At 40.9% G+C, this 17,645-nt stretch overlaps 2 protein-coding genes across 5 annotated transcripts in view; both read right to left on the bottom strand.

Moving 5' to 3' along the window:
- Positions 1-8,470, bottom strand: part of LOC107669694 (T-complex protein 1 subunit alpha-like) — a 14,179-nt gene extending 5,709 nt beyond the window's left edge. Inside the window, exons 1-7 of the mRNA XM_016462045.1 lie at positions 8,343-8,470; positions 7,131-7,216; positions 6,851-6,979; positions 6,624-6,721; positions 6,419-6,529; positions 3,326-3,507; positions 3,116-3,242 (exon numbers count right to left, since the gene is read on the bottom strand). Coding sequence (XP_016317531.1) covers positions 3,116-3,242; positions 3,326-3,507; positions 6,419-6,529; positions 6,624-6,721; positions 6,851-6,979; positions 7,131-7,216; positions 8,343-8,415 — 806 coding nt within the window. The 5' untranslated portion in view covers positions 8,416-8,470. The remainder of the gene's footprint in view (positions 1-3,115; positions 3,243-3,325; positions 3,508-6,418; positions 6,530-6,623; positions 6,722-6,850; positions 6,980-7,130; positions 7,217-8,342) is intronic.
- A 2,336-nt stretch (positions 8,471-10,806) lies between these two features.
- The window catches only part of LOC107669689 (pleckstrin homology domain-containing family G member 1), a 47,288-nt gene continuing 40,449 nt past the window's right edge, over positions 10,807-17,645 (bottom strand). For all 4 annotated transcript variants that reach the window (XM_016462040.1, XM_016462041.1, XM_016462039.1 and 1 more), the window contains exons 11-18: positions 17,608-17,641; positions 17,416-17,502; positions 17,276-17,314; positions 17,136-17,158; positions 16,867-17,037; positions 15,660-15,779; positions 13,674-15,537; positions 10,807-13,562 (exon numbers count right to left, since the gene is read on the bottom strand). In XM_016462040.1, the coding sequence (XP_016317526.1) occupies positions 12,565-13,562; positions 13,674-15,537; positions 15,660-15,779; positions 16,867-17,037; positions 17,136-17,158; positions 17,276-17,314; positions 17,416-17,502; positions 17,608-17,641 (3,336 nt within the window). In that variant the 3' untranslated portion in view covers positions 10,807-12,564. The remainder of the gene's footprint in view (positions 13,563-13,673; positions 15,538-15,659; positions 15,780-16,866; positions 17,038-17,135; positions 17,159-17,275; positions 17,315-17,415; positions 17,503-17,607; positions 17,642-17,645) is intronic.

Raw genomic sequence — 17,645 nt, 5'->3', positions numbered from 1 at the left:
TAAGCCCATAAATAATAATGTACTCATTCTAATAAATTTATATTGTAATGTACTCATTCTAATATATAAAAAAAAAAAAAAATCATATTTACATTGCTGGTAGGTTATCATTGCGCAAATTAACACATTCTCTACATTTAAAAAATAAAAATTAGAAGAGTTCTAAACTAATGCGCTGTCTTCTGTATCTAACGCACACACACGCTCAGTCACTCACACAGATCACGTTGCAGCCGCAGACATTCAGGAACAAACTTTTTAGCGCTGCTCCGCAATTTTTGTCAACTAAATGGCTTAATCACTCAACAGCTACATTATCTTTCTCAACAAGGAGCTGGTAACATCAGTTTCTAAAGGAATTAAAGCCACAGCTTCACTGTTAATAGAGAAACAGGGCAAAACGGTGGTAAATCATACATACACCCTCTCTCTCTCGTTTAAGAAAAACACCGGTGTGATTCCTTCCTTGATAAGGGAAGCCATGGCGTCTCTCTCAGGTGAGGGAACGCCGGGGTTCTCTATCAGGAATGGATGTAAAGTTTTCTCGGATCAAGCGGTTACGGTAGAAGACGTGCTTCTAGCAATGGGCGAGTTTGTAGGGCACGAAAATATAGTATCGGCCTCTAGAATGAACAAGGCTGTGGTGGTGTTTCTTAAAGATGAGAAACTCATAAACAGCCTTGTTGAAAAAGGAATCGTTGTTTCTGACACCCTGCTGCAAGTAATGCCTTTGCGTGCACCTGCTACGAAGGTCACCATTTCAAACGCGCCTCCATTCATTTCTAATGAGCAAATTCTAAAAGAACTGAGTCGCTTTGGAAAGTTTGCTGGATCCATTAAGATGGTTCCGCTTGGGTGTAAAAACGCCGTTTTAAAACATGTGCTGTCTTTTCGTAGACACGTTTTCATGTTTTTAAATGCGCAATCTGAGTCTTTGGATATTTCGTTTCGCATTAAACACGGTGACGGTTCCTATATGATTTTTGCTACGACAGATAGTTTGCGCTGTTTTGAATGCGGTGATTTGGGGCACAAGAAGTTCACGTGTCCGCATAAGAAACAATCAGAAAATGGAAAGAACGCCAGAAATAATGATGAGCAATCTGATCAAAGCGAAAATAACGAAAGTCCAGATAAAGGAAAACGGCATATAGCGGTAAAGGATGTAATGATTCCAGAAAAAAAAACAGAAGACAAATGGGGTTAATGATGAGGATTCGGAGGAGTCGTTGATGAATTACACTTTTCTGAGAATAGATTATTGAAGTGGAGATTGCTAAACTGCAAGCTAAAACCGGTGTTTTCAGAAAGCAAGCACTTTTATCCACAGTGGAGAGAAAGTGCGTGTGCACACGGTTGCCAGGTTGACAAAGATAAGTAGCACACTTAGCAGATATTTCCGTATTGCGCAAGTGGGAAGCTCTATTTTGGGGATTACGTCTCTTTATATCAGGCAACCCCAGTTGTGATCCTCTGCGGCCAGATTAAACCTTGTTATAGCCTATATATTATGCGCTATTCGTTATTTTTTAGAAACCTCGCACTTTTCTGCAAGAGCGTTGTTCTTGTATTCAAATTAAGCGCGGTCCACTGCTGCACACGTGCCACAATATCGATACAGGGCCAGCTGTATCGATACTCGTATCGTCAAATCTCTGTGACGATCGTCGTATCGAACACAGCACTAATTATCAGTGTTGAAAACAGTTGTGCTGCTTCATATTTTTATAGAAACCATGACGCATTTTTTTCCGGATTCTTTACTTAATAGAAAGTTCAAAAGAACAGCAATTTATTTGATACAGAAATCTTTTGTTACATTATAAATGTCTTTACTGTGATTTTAGCAATTCAGTCTATTCTAAATAAAATAATTTACGGAAGTCCTAAGAGGCCATGGATTATGATTATTTTTCTTTCTTGTGATCTCGACATTACAAACATTGTTTTGTTTTTTTTTTTAGACAAAATTTTGCTTCGCTTAGTAATAACATCTACAATAAATAATTAAATATAGGCTGATCAATCACTGTTGATTTTTTTTTTCCAGAGACAGTACACTGAACATTTTGCTTGTGTAATTAACATGTTTAAATGGTCAAACATCAGAGCATTCAACGCCGCAAGCGCAGGTGGATTCAAACACAACATCCCCGCTTATTAACTAACAATCATGTACTTCAAAGATGCACAAATAAAGATACAGGTGCAAACAGAATACAGTGACGTCAACCTCGGTATTAATAAGCAGCTAGTTTATCACACGATGCTATTATGGAGGTGAAACTGAGATGAGTCATGCATCTAGCAAGAACTTAACGATGCGTAAAATAATCATATTGATTCAAGCATTTAACATTTATGAATTGATTAAATGTCAGTAATGAACAATACTGCACAAGTTATAGCGATCACGAAGGTCCTTATTCTGTCCCAAACGTGTACAGTAAAGTGTATATACAGTATACAACACCCCATCAGTTATATTCAGTTCTGTACTGCCACCTGTTGGCGCAGTTGTGTAACTTATGCCCCCTTCACACATACAGACTTTCCTGGTAAATTACCGTTAAGACATCATGTGTGAACGGGACCTTTTCAAATATACTGGTAAATTCATTCTGGCAATTTACCGGTATGAGAAGCTGTAACATTACTAGTAAATTACCGATAATCTGCTCTGTGTAAACGCTGAATGAAGATTATAATAATAATCCATAGCCTCTTAGGACTTCCGTAAGTATTTATTTTTTTTCCTCAGATTTTTTTGATGAATAGAAAGTACTTTATTTGGAATAGAAATATTTTGTAACCTTTTACTTTTTTACTGTCACTTTTGATTAATTTAATATGTCCTTGCTGAATATAAGTAATAATTTCTTTCAAAAAAATTATATATATATATATATCTTACTGACCCCAAACTTTTGTTAGTGTACATAAAGGTACATATTGTTGTACAGCCCAAAGGTAAAACAGAGACACAAGTGTATCTGTGTGTAAGAGAGGCTTTGGGCAGACAATGCTTTATCCCACGCGTATAACTACACACACCACAGATGTGTGGCAGCAATGTAAATGGGACATTTCTTTCTTTGTGCGTGCGTGACCTCACCTCTGTCTGATTTGGTCCAGTTTCTCTGGATCACTGATGACCACCTGAACACCCAGCTTCATCTTGGTTTTCTGCAGGCTGAAGTCCAGACAGGCTATCTTGGCATTGGACACGCGCTTTACCATTCCTAAACAAACACAAACAACATTACCACACACACATACTAACTCACTATGCAAATGCAAAAAACAAGCATGCGTGTGAACAGACCTTGTGATCCGACAGTGCAGTTAAGTGCGTATCCGTTGACGAGGAAACTCTCTTTCTGGCTGCGTCCGTGAGCCTTCAGCACATTCACAGAGTTGATGGGATAGCGAGCAACACCTTTCCCATCAACAAACTTCACAGCCAGGGCAGCGTCCACCACCATATTAGCAAAAAAATCTGAATCACTGACAGAACGTCAAGGAGCAACATCCTTTCAAATGATTAGTCAGGCCATGCCCATCTCACTTTATACTATTTCAAACTCTGAAAAGAAATGCAGACTCTCTACACGGCCTTGTAATGCTACAATCACTTAAAGTGCCCCTATTAAGCCATTTCCAATATTGCCTTTCATGCAGTGTACTGTAGCTGTATGAGAATACAAATGATCTGCAGAGTTGTAAAGCCAAAAGTGCAAGATAAATAAAGTTATTGTCTCCCAAAAGAAAGAATCGACTCTGAACAGCCTAAACGAGTCGTCAGTAATTCCAATCCCACTTCTGTGACGGCTACACATCACAGGGTAACACATTTGCATAAAGCCTGCCTCTGCTCTACGTTGGCGGGCCGCGAACAACTTGACCCGTCCTCAAACACTGTAGCTTGTTCATGTGGTCGAGAAGATCCTGTGTCCTACGCCATGAAAGTAAATTCGTTTTATTTTCACTTCCGAAAGATGAGGCTGCAAAGAATCAGTGGTTAAAATTAATTTTTCCACTGTACCACAGAAGCACAACCCCAATCTTTTTTTGTGTTCCCGTCATTTTACTGACGACTGCTTCTTAAATCTCAGGATTCACAAAATGCTTGCTATTGAAAGATGAGCTCTGTGCTCAGTTTATTTTCTATCGAGCATTCAAAATACGGATCTGTGGCAGTGGATGTATCGTTTCCGACACGCACTGTACGCGGTAGACCAATCACAACAGACTGGGCCATCTGACCAATCAGAGCACAGCAGGCTCACGGAAAGGAGGGGTTTAGAGAGACTGAATCTCAGAACTGCTTCGAACGAATCATGAAAATGAAGTGATATTAAACACATATTTTGAGAAAACGCAAGCGTTTTTTTGACTCTGCAAGCATGGAAACATATTGTAGGAGACTCAAGAGATATTAGTAACCTTAAAAATGGCATAATAGGGGCACTTAAAAAAAAAAGAAAAAGTATCATAGTATTACCATGTTATTTTGGGTACCAACTAGTACCATTTTTTGGATGTTGTAACTTAATATGATTTCAGATACTTCCATCAGTCACATCATTAATTTATTTGAAATGTTTATTATAAAACATAAAACAATGTTATATTATGATAATATTAAATTATATTCACCAATGAGCCATTACATTATGTCCACTCCAAGTCTAGAGCAATGAGTGAGCCTGGAAACTCAATGGTGCCGCAGATGCAGTTCACAGAGCAGTATATACACCACCCGAGGACCAGCTCTCGGTCAGGAGAATGTTCGGTGTCAGAATGGAAAAAGCTGCTGATTTATCGGAGTTTGATAAAGGACAAATTGTGATGGCACATGTCCTGCGCAGTTCACGACCCCGCCAGGTCCAACAACGCATTAAATGGGCCCAAGATCATCTAGACTGGACCGTGGATGATTGGAAGAAAGTGGCCTGGTCTGACGAATCATGATTCCTGGTGCATCACGTCCAAGGCCCAGCGTGAATACCTGGATGCACTGTTGGGCGGACGCAGGCCGGTTATGATGGGGGCGATGTTTTCTCGGGACACTTTAGGCCCCATTATCCCAATATCACTATCCCTCACAGCTGTCAGGTATCTGAACATCGCTGCGGACCAAGTGCACCCATCAATGGCCACTGTGTCCCCTGCCAATGATGGCCATCACCAACAGGATAATGCGCTACGCCACACTGCCAGAATCGTCAAGGAGTGCTTCTAGGAACATGATGGCGAATTTCTGATAATGCCTCGGCCTCCAAATTCACCTAACATGAACCCAACCGAAAAGCGGGATTGCTCTGCATCATGCCCACCCCACAATGCACGGGAACTGGAGGACCTGCTGTTGATATTATGGTACCAGTTACCCCGGGAGACCTATTGGCGCCTCATCAAATCGCTGTGTGGCCACTGTTTTGTGGGTTATTAGATAGGTGGTCATAGGGCTGTCACGGTGAGGGAATTTCCCTTGCAGTAATTTTGAGTGGCTCAATAGTGCGTTATGAGGTATTATCGCCATACATATACATATATATATATAATTTGTGTGTGTATGTGTTACGATATAACTAACGAGGTCATATTCAGAAGACAATGAAACCGAAATCAAATAGCGTTGAAACAGGAAGTGAAGTAAACAGAAGAGAATGACAAAATAACGGTCCACATAACAGAACATAAACCTGACAATAAAATCGTTAGGCTATCACTAGCCTATATGTATAACAGTTAGCCTAGCTGTAATCTGATCTCTTAATCTGACTGGACAAGAGACTTTCTAATGATATTTCAACCTGCGCGTTCTAGACGGCTGTCAGTCAGTGCAGTCACAGTGTTGCGCCACAAGGTGGTGGACCGTGACTAATTCAACTACACGTTCAAAAACGCTGATTCATTCATTCAAAGAGACGTAATGAAACACGCTGTTGAAATCATTTCAACTTTGAGCGCCACTTTAGAAGGCTCAGCTGACCAGCTATGCATCGATGCTAAAACAGAGATTTTGCTTTCCCTGTACATGACAACCTATTTTCACAAATATATATGACTCTGCCTGGAGGACAGACGCAAGTAATCGCATGCGCTCAGTTGATCTCTCTCTCATTCACTGTCTGTTTAGGCTTGTTAAGTGCAAATCTACCGCGCCTCTGTACAAATCAGCATGGTACACATTATGTTATCATTACTAACTTGTTTAATATTCAGTCCACATGCATGAAGTGTAAAACGAGAAGAGCATAACCTTATGAAAAAATAAAACAGTCAAAAATCCTCTGCGGTTTGCTCGTCAATAGTGCGGTATTGCGATATTGCGGTTATCGCGACAGCCCTAGGTGGTCATAATGTAGCGGCTCATGCACACACACATCAAACAGCACCACACAGAGGATACACTCCAATAATCTTAGAGGACATGGATGTCTTGGCAGCATTGATGAGACACTCTCTGCCCAAGTCTTCTGTGCTGATGGTCAGATTCTCATTGATGTATCGGACTGCCTCCCTGGGAACCAGAGAAAATTAGCTTACTTGAAATGTCTTGCTCAATCGTACTTAAACACACAAGACTTCTTGTTGGCACAGGAAGTGACTCTTACTTGCAGGCCAGTCTGTATCCACTGATGATGGAGGTGGGGTGGATCTTCTGTTTGACGAGCTCATCGGCACTCTTCAGCAGCTCGGCGGCGATGATCACCTACAGACACACGCAGAGATGAGTGGCTTCTGCAACACAATCTCACTTCACACCGTCTAGTGTCCTGTCAGAGATGTGCAAGCTGCAGGGAAAGACCGACACTCCTATCCAAAGCAGCAAATGTCTCACCACTGATGTTGTGCCATCTCCAACCTCCTTATCCTGCAGCTCTGCTAGCTCACAGAGGACCTTAGCCGCCGGGTGCTCCACCTCCAGCAGCTTCAGGATGGTGGCTCCATCATTGGTGATGGTCACGTCCTGCAATACATATCCAAAGCATGAGAAAACAGACCAGAGAGGAACAGCCACACTGCATTCGGTATGTACGAACAATTCTAACGTTTCCCATCTAGCATGTAAGAGCTGAACATCACGGGTCACTGACAGGAGGAAAAATGTGTGCACTTACTCCGATGTCATCCACCAACATCTTGTCCAGTCCGACGGGACCGAGAGAGCTCTTCACGATATTAGCAATGGACGCGGCGGCCATGACTGCGAAGCAACAAATAAAATTAATCTGAACGTTTCACTCTTTTCTGTTCAGCGAGATTTTGTATGCCGATGTTGTCTGCACCGCAAGAACAGTTCACACAGAATGCATCTTTGCACTGCTTTTCAACATTTTTTTCTATGTAAACATGCACTACATGGATGTGCACTCACTCCAAAGTTTAGTTTACACTGCGTCCAATATTAGTTTTTTTTCTGTATTTTGGTCAAATAAATGCAGCCATGATGAACAGAAGAGACTTCTTTAAAACACATTAAAATCTTTTGCTGGTGTTTTTTCAATTTGCATGTGTTTTCTTAAGTTGCAGCGCGTTGAGCTCTCTCGGCCACCGTACAGATCAGTCCAGAAGAGCAGCTTTTAGTTCACAACACGAGCCACTGAAGCGATCCACCGACTCCACTCTACACACTGATGTTCATACAGAGCTCGAAAACCACGCAGATTAATCCACAGACTGAAAGAGCTATAAAAACTACAATTCCCTCTTTGGATCTGTAACTCATTCGATGGTTTTCGTCAAGGCATTTATTAAGATTGAGGGACATCTGGTGGACTGGCAGCGCAGCGGCGGCCCTGCGTCCCAATGTTCATCCGAGCCATCCTAAATAGTATGCGAGATTAGAATTAGTGTGCTTTTTGGTCAAATAAATGCAGCCATGATGAACAGAAGAGACTTCTTTAAAACACATTAAAATCTTACTGAGCCCAAACTTTTGAACAGCAATGTAAGTAAAGTCACAGAGTTCGTTATTATATTTTAATTCATGGTGCACTACAATCTGTCTTTACAGAACGCGTCTTCGCGTCGTTCCACTGCGCTGCTTATCTATTGTTTTACAGTAACACCGCACTGGATGGACACTGCGTCTCAAAAACGGCCCCGTCACGGTAACGTGCAGACCGGCGGAACCAGAGCATTAACGACTACCTTACAGGACACAATGCTCAAGGCCGATGAAGTATTACTAAAGCCTGACTCCTGTGAGCCGCACGTGCTGCTCGAGACACCGGCCACCGCAGCTCTTCCGCTCAAGCGTCGCCGCGCGCGGACTATTCACCGCGTCGCTTTGGTTTATTGAGGGCAAACACGAGCGCATCCCGACTCACCGTTTTGAGTCCTAACGGACTCGCCCGTCGTCCTCTGGCCGAGCACGTTTAACGGACCCTCTATCACGGACATGTTGGATGGAGAGAAGAGTGGAGGCGCGGGGGGTTATGGGTAGCGTGAGAGCGGGAGGGGCAGTATGCGAGATTAGAATTAGTGTGCTCCAAAGCATAGTATGTTGAAAAGAGTATGCCAAAAATCCCCGGATGGTCTACTATTTCAAGCGGATTTCTGAAGTGTGGATCCGTGCGCACTCATCCTCAAGGACCTCCAGAACATAATTGACTCGTTTAGTCTTTGTGAGGACCAAATGCAATCAAGTATAATTCAAGTTATTTGACTTGTCCAGTATTTGGCCATATCATTCATTATATTGGATTGTTCTTTCATGGTGAACATGTCATGTCAAACTATACAAATATACAAAACATATAAAATTCATACTTTATAGGCCTACAGACCCACTGGCAATACGTCAAAGACCACTAGGGGTCCACGGACCCATGGCTGAGAAACACTGCTCTAATGGTTAATATTACCCACAATCCATTGCGCTTTGGCGAAGGATTCTGTTCAGAACTACAAACACGAATAAAAATGTAAACAAAAAACTACAAATATGGCGGTTGTGCGAGACCTAGTAGAGAGGTTTAGATAAAGGGGTTTGAGTTACTAATAATCAACATTTAACCTGGTAAAAATATGTATTTAATGTTATCTATGTTATATTTTATCTGCAACAACAATGTGAACATTTACAAACATCCGTTTGGCCATTCACTTTTAAATGGATCATTATGCAAAAAAATAAAATAAAATAAATATGAGCAGAGTTCCCAGCATGAATACCCAACGTGCTAGTTCTTTTCTCTAACACGGAAGGAAGTTAAATTGAATGAAATGCAGAGGATGTGTTAACTGTGACAAGATGATTGACAGACCAGTTTACAGTGACAGGGTGCGTGTAATTACGAGACAGAGCGGTATGACCTGACAGTATGTCCCAAGGCTTGCCTACTCTTCTACTAATTTCAAGTTTGTTTGTTTTTTAGGGGATTTCGTGTTACTAAACAATAATCACATTTTAATTATGGACCATTTATATCACCAGGCTCAAATTGTGAAAGATTGTCCACCAGAGTCCTGAGCTTAACCCCATTGAAAGTATTTGGGATGTGCTAGACTCAACTTTACACTGCCTGTCTAAAAAAAGTCCCACACTAATATTTTGTTGGACCACCTTTAGCTTTGATTATATGCTTTCATTGTGGCATTGTTTCATGAACATCATGCAACATCACAGCATTTATTTCCATCAAGAGTTGCATTAATTGTTGGCTGAGATCTTGTATGGACAATGAGAGAGTTGAACCACTCTGTCAAGTCGACTCCAGCACATCCTAAAGACTTCCAACAGGGTTAAGATCAGGACTCTGTGGTGGCAAATTCATACAAGAAAATGATTTATGCTCACTGAACTACTGTTTCACAAATTGAGCCTGGTGAATCTTATAATTGTCATCCATTGTCAAAATGTTTTTTTTTTTTTAAATGTTGCTTTGAAGTGTCAGGTTTTTCATTATGATTAGAGTCAAACCAGAAGACAGAGAAAGCTTTTTGTTACCCATAATCTAATCCGAACATCAAAATGTAACGAAACATTTAGAACTCTTTCAACCTCTTAGTTGAGTCTTCAGACCTCGACTATGTGTGTGTTTCTGTGTGTATAAGTGGGTGTGTCTGTTTTGCACTCTTGATGTGTTAGAGTTTCACTCATTCACTGCTGTTCTTTTTTTTTTGCTTTATGGCAGAATTATTGAATTTATTTCACAAATTCTCAAAACTTTACTCTGCGTTACAGTCACACCACTTAATGTGTGTGTGTGTGTGTGTGTGTGTGTGTGTCTACTTCACACTTAATGTTTGAGTTTCACCCCTACACTGCTTTGTGCTTGTTTTCCTGCATTATGGCTGATTTGTAGATGGTACACGCAAATAAATATCTGTATTTTCATTTTTTTTTGGCCTATTTCCCATTCATTTCCAATGGCAGTCATTTTTTTACCGCAAAGAACACATTACTTTTTTTTTTAATCAAGTCCACATTATGTGTGTGTGTTCACATAGCAAGTGTCACAAAAGTCACCAAGATTCATACCATTGTGATGAAGTTAATTCAAAACATATTTTTCCAGTCTAAAATGAATATAATGTAAACATTCAAAATCTCTCTTAATTGCATACTAATTTTATATAAAGTTGTTTGTTCTCCATCTTATATCCTAACATTTCCAAATGACACTAGAGCTTCATTTGCATGTTAAAAAGTGACTAAAGAAAACATAATATAAATTAATACTTTACTTTGTGATGGCAAAGCTGAAGGCAAAAGCAGTTTGTTTTAATTTAATGTTTATTTGTTGCCTACAATATCGACCAGTTACAACTAGGCAGATTAAGAAAAAAAAAAAAGGCAAAAACTTAAATTAAGATCATGAAAATAGGTGAATGTCAACATTTATGAAAATGTACATCTTTACAAACAGATTGTTTAAAAGGAAGGAAAGTGCAAAAGTAACAATTCCAATGGATAACAGTCCCCACCAGTGAATCAGAAAACAAAATGTACAACTAAATAAAAATGAAAGAAAAAGTATATAAACATACTTCATTTAAAGCTTCCATCAATATTTAAATTCAGTTTATTTACACTGGTACTTAATAGATTATGGTTTTAGGAGATTTCTTCTTTCAATGTAACATTTTGATAAGGCAGCATCTTTGAACAATGCTCATAAAAACATATTAGAATTACAGTTTCATCAAATTTGAAGCAAAAAAAAAAATCTGTTCAAATCTGAAACTTGGGAGGAAGTATTTAACATTTTCCCAGAAGTAAATAAATAAGAAAAATCAACTGAAATGTGCTGTGAAAATCACTAATAAAAATAGCGAAATCTCTGGGATGACAGACAGTGTGTGAGCCAACCAGTGTGTAGTTTGAAGGCAAAGACAGGGTGGGGACAGCCAATGATGAATATATTAGACACTAAACGCTTAAATGATCAGACAGCACAGTATTGAACTCAAATTTACATCCAATTACAGTACATTTTTGACACCTCAAACTCCTCAGTCTCCATCATGGTCCCTGAACACAATCAGATTAACCTAAAATTAACCTATAAATTACATTGTCCTTTTTTGCCAAGTACATTTATTAATGGTGGTCCTGACATGACGCTAAACACAAATTAAATCTAAAAACAGTATAGTAAATTTATGCCATAATTACTGATAATATGCTAATGTCTGAGGAGTGGTTGATTGAAACTAGGATTTTGGCAAAACCTGATCACATTTTTAAATATACTTATGACTTCCCAATCTGATAAATCTATATCTATACCTAATGTACAGCATAGTAAAATATATATGGAGTCTATGTATTCTTGGCCTTGAAAAAATGCGGCATGCAAATATTACAAATTACACACTGAATGGTCACTGGCTGATGTTACCATAGTTTCCTGTAGATGCAGCCACCTACACAACCAAATTTACTACCTTCTACACAATTAAATGTAAATATTTAATTATTGGCCTTAAGGAACTGTCAAAATGTTTACACAGAAATTATGGCAGATAATTTAATTAACATCACCAGTCATGTGTGCCTTATGTGGCTTATCTTAAGCTTGTACAGCAACATTTATGTACATGCACTAGAATATTATGACCAGTAGTTTGAGAATATTGTAACAGTTTCAGAGAGAAATAAGTTTAAGTTGTACCTGTAATTCAAGCCCATGTAGCCAATGTGTTTCTTTCATTTCTTAAAACTTATAATCATGATCTGACATGTGCATTATAAGTCATGTGATATAATTATTGACTCTTCATATTAAGGAAAAAGAGATGAGATAAATCAGTTGAAAGATGTTGTGTACAGTGTTCCGCTTAGATCTATAACTACCGTGTTTAACTGAATTCAAGTGTTGAGATGAGCAGAGTAATGCTGAATCCATAATTTACAAATCGTATGTTGTTGAGTGCATGTAGCTCTGCAAATTTCAATGAATTAAGAATTAAAATGTTGTATGTCTTGTGCTTCGTGTTGTGTCTTTAAGTTGTGTAACATGTTCCATGTGGAAGTTAAGTTTGTTGCGTCTCATTTCTTCCTATGTGCTAAGTATGTGACATGTTGTCCATCTTTGCTGCTTCCTATGCAAAACTGCTTGAGCTGAGACACTGGAACTTTTCCCTCAGTGACTGGACAATAGTGGGCTGATTCACACCTTGCTGGCTGCTGTCCGGATCATTCCACAAGTATCCCTGCAGAGCCATCTCAGGGTTAGTGGAAACCTGCTGTCCTTTTATGAGAGTTTGCATGCTGCTTTGAGGCGGGTTGCAGTACTTTACTGTAGTTCCCGTTAGACTGTGCGGCTGAGCAGTTTCCTGCTTCTGCTCCTCACCCTCATCTTCAGAACGAATCTCTACATAGTCGTCGTCATCATCTCCAGTATCTTTAAAGTTGGCCAGATAATTCTCAGTGGCACTTTGCGCATTCAGTGGCACGTTTTTGTTGAGCACCAGTATTTGCTGTGAGTCCCGCAGTGTGATATCACATGGCGCTGACAGGTCTGAAGTCCCCTGGACGGGGCAATCTGGGAGGCTGCGCTGCCGCGGCATGTGTGTCCTTGATTCGTGTCCTTTGACCTCCCACACCTGGTTGCTTGGACCTCTGCCATTCTCTATTCTGGTCTGGTCTATCAGTGAAGATGAGGACTGGCAGCGATTATGGGGTGACACCTTGGCATTGCGTGGTCCAATTGAAGTGTAAATGTGATCAGAGTCATCTTTAATTGGTGTCACACAAGCACTCCAACGCTGATTGGGTGGAGTACTCGGAGTAGGAGGGAGGTTCTTCAAAGCAGGAGTAGAACTTGCGGGTGCCAGTCCTCTCTGTGGGGTTGAAGTGCATACTGTTGTTTCTGCAGGCCAAGACACATAATCAGCAAGTTCTCCATTACTGTATGTGCAGTTCAACCAGTCAGACTCTTGGGTAGAGCTCTCTGATAGGGAAGGGGAGGATGTGGTGCTGGGGAAAAGTGGATGGGGGCCGGCAATACTGATAGAGGACTTCAGCATTGGCGTAGTGGATGGAGAACCTTTAAAAACCACCTGTTCATACAGATGAGAGTACTCTGCTATTCTTGCACCTATGCAAAAGAAAGGAAGACATTCATAAACCAATATATCACATTTAATCTTTATGAATAACACATTGTAGAACAAAGAAAAAGAACATTAGCCATACAAGTGTGTCTTACCTATTGCAGCGCCACCTTGTTTCTTCTCCTCCAGTATGGCTGCCAGGTCTTTCTGTTTGCTTAGTCTTAGCTTAGCACAACTGGATTCATGGTCCATGCTCTTCATCTTCAATAACTGGTTGGTCTTTTTGATCTTCTGACTGTACTGTCTAGCCATGAGGAACACTCTGTTCTTGCCCCTCTCCCCAAGCTCAAGAAACTGGTCCCCAGCTTCCACGCTCAGCAGCATACTAGAGGAGCCAGAGTCCATGCTACTAAACAGGGTCTGAAACTCTGAGTCCTTTGGTGAAGGGATATCCTCATCGTCCATCCTGAAGCTTCCACTGCTTAATCTTGCAAGTTTCTTGCGAATGCTCTTCACTGTACCAGGTTGAGGCTCTGGGGTAGGAGGGAGTGGAAGGGAAGGTGCTGCAGGAAAAGACGCTTCGTCTTTCTCATCCAACCTAGTTTCTACAATTTCGGGAATGTTGAGGATAGGGATCTGGAGCGCTGGAGAGGGGTTAGAGGCTGGTGGGTTGGGTGACCCAGATGCAGCACAAACAACAGGGGCCATTTTTAAAGGTAATTTACACAGAGAATCATTTGTATTTTGTGCAGAATTGGCTTTCTTACTTGGAGATTCTTGTGCTTTGCATTTGGAATCACTAGCTCTTTGTTGCAGCCTATTCCCTTTACTTGGGGAATTATGTGTTTTTTGTAGAGAGTCTTGTGCTTTGTGTGGGGTATCATGTACTTTTTTGGGAGAGTCCTGTGTTTTACATGCAGCATCCGTTCTGCTTACAGGGAATGCAGCTGGAAGTCTGTCTGGCTTCTTTTCATTGTTCCGGATGTAGTTTTCCAAATCCGTCCAGATCTCATTCACTTGCTCTAATGTATGATCAGCTGTGGAAATCTGAGATGATTCAGTGTCTGAAACTGCAGCAGAGGGAATGCGAGGCTGTTCATCCTCTGTCTTATTTGTAGGACAGAGTTTTTCCTCAGATACAAACCCTCCTAAAATCTGGCTGGCCATGATGTCTACTTCAGATGTCTTCAAACTCTCTGGTTTTCCCTGATCCATCTCAGCTGCAAGGACTGGGGGCTCCTGGAAGACAATGGTATCATAGACATTCTCCTCATCCTCAACAATTTGCAGTTCACACGTCTCAAGTGGCTCCCCACCTTGACCAGAAGACCTATTGCTCTCACATGAACTCTCGGTTTCAGTTGGAGTTATTATAACTTGTGGTGCTATCCTAGATTTGACCTCTGCTACCTCAGAGTCTACATGGTTAACTTGATCCTTACGGATAAGCCCCATGGCCTGAAGCTCCTCGTAACTAATGTTGTCATAAACATTCTCGATATCATCAATTGTTAACTGCTCGGCTGAAGATGACCCTGAGATTTCATTGCTTGAAGACTCAGTCTGGTTGTTGGCCTCTTCGTCTTGTAGGGCTCGCTTGGTAGGGCTTTGTTGCTCACTTTGGTTTTCTCCAACACTGCTGGCCCTGCGAAGTATTCTGCTCCTGCTTGTGGGGAGGTCTAGCCGTGATGGTTTAGTTTGCTCAACATGCCAGCTACAGGGTCTTTCTGGATGGTCAGCAGTCTCATGGTCACTCTCGGCATCATGACTGCTCATATCATTCTCCGTTGGCAGGAACATCTGATAGATGTCTTCATCATCATCAATTTGAAAACTCTTTTGACGAGTTGGAAACATTGCCCTCCGGACTCGATGGTCTGTCCATATGTTGCGGAAGGAAGGTTCCTCTCCAGTTCCCAGCATGTTAGAGTAGCGTTCATCTCTGTCTCCTTCTGGAGGTGCGGTAACCCGTAGAATAGGGGGGGTGATAACCTTATTTTGCAGGGACTCTTTAGCAGTCTGAATGAAAGAAATTAATAATCACTTTTACCATTCATAAGATTAGGGCTGCAGGAACTTCAAAATAATTATTTTGTTTGTGAACTGTCCTAGCCACATTATGTATCACACTATGTCCTTACCTGGAGGTCTGCATGAGTAAGGTTGTGGTTTCTCCACTGGTCAATGCTGTCCACCGACACTTGCTGGTTCAGTCTTTTCCGGCTGCCCTTCCCTGGTACTCTCAGCTTGCCCTCAGAGCTCTGGTCATACAAAAGTTGGCTCTTAGGGTGTGTTCACACTTGTAGTTTGGTTAGTTTGGTTAATTTGGTCCGGACCAAAAAGGAAAATGATACATTTGGTCCTGGTCCGCTTTCACATTGGCACTTTTGACAGCGAACCTAAAGGCATAGTGATATGTTCACAACCTGATTGGTCGGCTTGAATGACGTATATATCGTGACGGAACTCACCAAACACCCCAAACAAAAGGTGCGTTAGACTGCGGGTGTATGATATCAAAGCACCCATTAACTGATCGGTTTGCTCAGCGCCGCTTTAAGTCGAACACACATAATGCCGTCTGCTGGACTAAGCACGCTCTTTCTTGCGTGTACATACAATTTTATTTTCACCACCTGCAAACTCACAAGGAGCTCATAAAAGGCACTTTACCTCATCGTTGCTCGACGTTTGCCCTCCGCTCATTTTGTTTTGGTTACACCGCGTCGTCAAATCATGTCGCATAGCGTCGCATCTTGTCATTACTTCCTGTTTTTGGTTCGTTTAGAAGTATTTGGCCCGTGTTGCTTTCATATATCATTCAAACCGCACCAGAGTTCGTTTGGAAGCGGACCGAGACCCATCTTTTCAGCGGTCTCAGTCAGCTTGTTTGGTGCGCACCAGGGTTCGGATGGCAGCGTTCACACTTACTCAAACGAACCGCACTAACAGAGCAATCGCACCAGGGTTCGTTTTAATCAAACCAAACATGACAAGTGTGAACACACCCTTAGAAAACTATTCATAATCAATGAAACGTGAATATAAACCAGATCTTTACATTTGAAAATGAGTGAGGTGCTTTTCCTTGCAAAAATTGCAAGCACAAAACTAAGGTGTTGTGAGGACACTGCTATACAGATTTTCCAGCCGTTTTTTATTTTTTTTTATTTTAGTTACATTTTTGGTTACAGGCCTATGTTCCCTTGTTCTTTTTTTTTTGGACATCAGTATGTTAGCATGTCAGATCCGTAACCCAAATCTAGCTAGCTTGTTTGCTGCTACTTTAACTGACCCCTAAGTAATTATTGATATGATTAAAAACATCAAATGTCAATTCAGACTTACCAAACCAGTATCGTCCTCATCATCAGCATCCTGTGGATGTGGCTCGTCGTCAACATCACTGTGGTCACCAGGGTCCAGAGACTCCTGTGATTCGCTAACAAGGCTACGGGATCGGCCAATAGTACCCAAATGGGCAACAGGTGACAGCAGAGTGACTCCCAAACTAGAACACTGTGAGCAAATACATTTTATATTTATTTTGAACTATTTTTCATCAGATTTGTATAATAGATTAATGCTTTCATGTTATGGGTTATGGTGTTCTTTACCTTTTGAATATCTGGACTGGATACTACAGCAACAATAAGGAAGAGAGAAAGAAAAAAAATGCCACAGTGTTTAAAAGATCAATATTATTTACAGGCATATTTATTTCTCAATTATCATTTTTCAAACAAATGCTACTTACTTATATGTTTAGAGTTTTTCAATAACTTAGATAAGGGCTCTGATGAAGCAGCAAGACAGGCAGAGAGACAAAAAGAATGAGTAAATAGATGATCAATGAAAAATTGTTTGTTTGTTTGTTGTATTTGCTGTCGGTCTCACCTGTCTTCCTGCGTACTCTCCGAGGCGAAGGACCTTCTTTAGTGTTCACTCTCTTGTCATCAGAGTTGTAGTTAAAACTTGGGTGGTCTGAAAAAAGGTTAAGAATAGTGTCTGAAATCTAGTCTTTGTGAACACTCATGAAGTAAATATAGTGCTGTGTAGCTTTCAGTTTGAAGTTAAAGTAATGCTTACTTGCAGTATCCATCTCCAGAATGGCCTGCTTTGCCTGT

This window comes from Sinocyclocheilus anshuiensis, unplaced genomic scaffold, assembly GCF_001515605.1.
Source record: "Sinocyclocheilus anshuiensis isolate Anshui unplaced genomic scaffold, SAMN03320099.WGS_v1.1 scaffold416, whole genome shotgun sequence".
NCBI lineage: Eukaryota > Metazoa > Chordata > Actinopteri > Cypriniformes > Cyprinidae > Sinocyclocheilus > Sinocyclocheilus anshuiensis.
The sequence above is the reverse complement of the archived record's forward strand: the minus strand, read 5'-3'. Positions and strand labels throughout refer to the sequence as shown.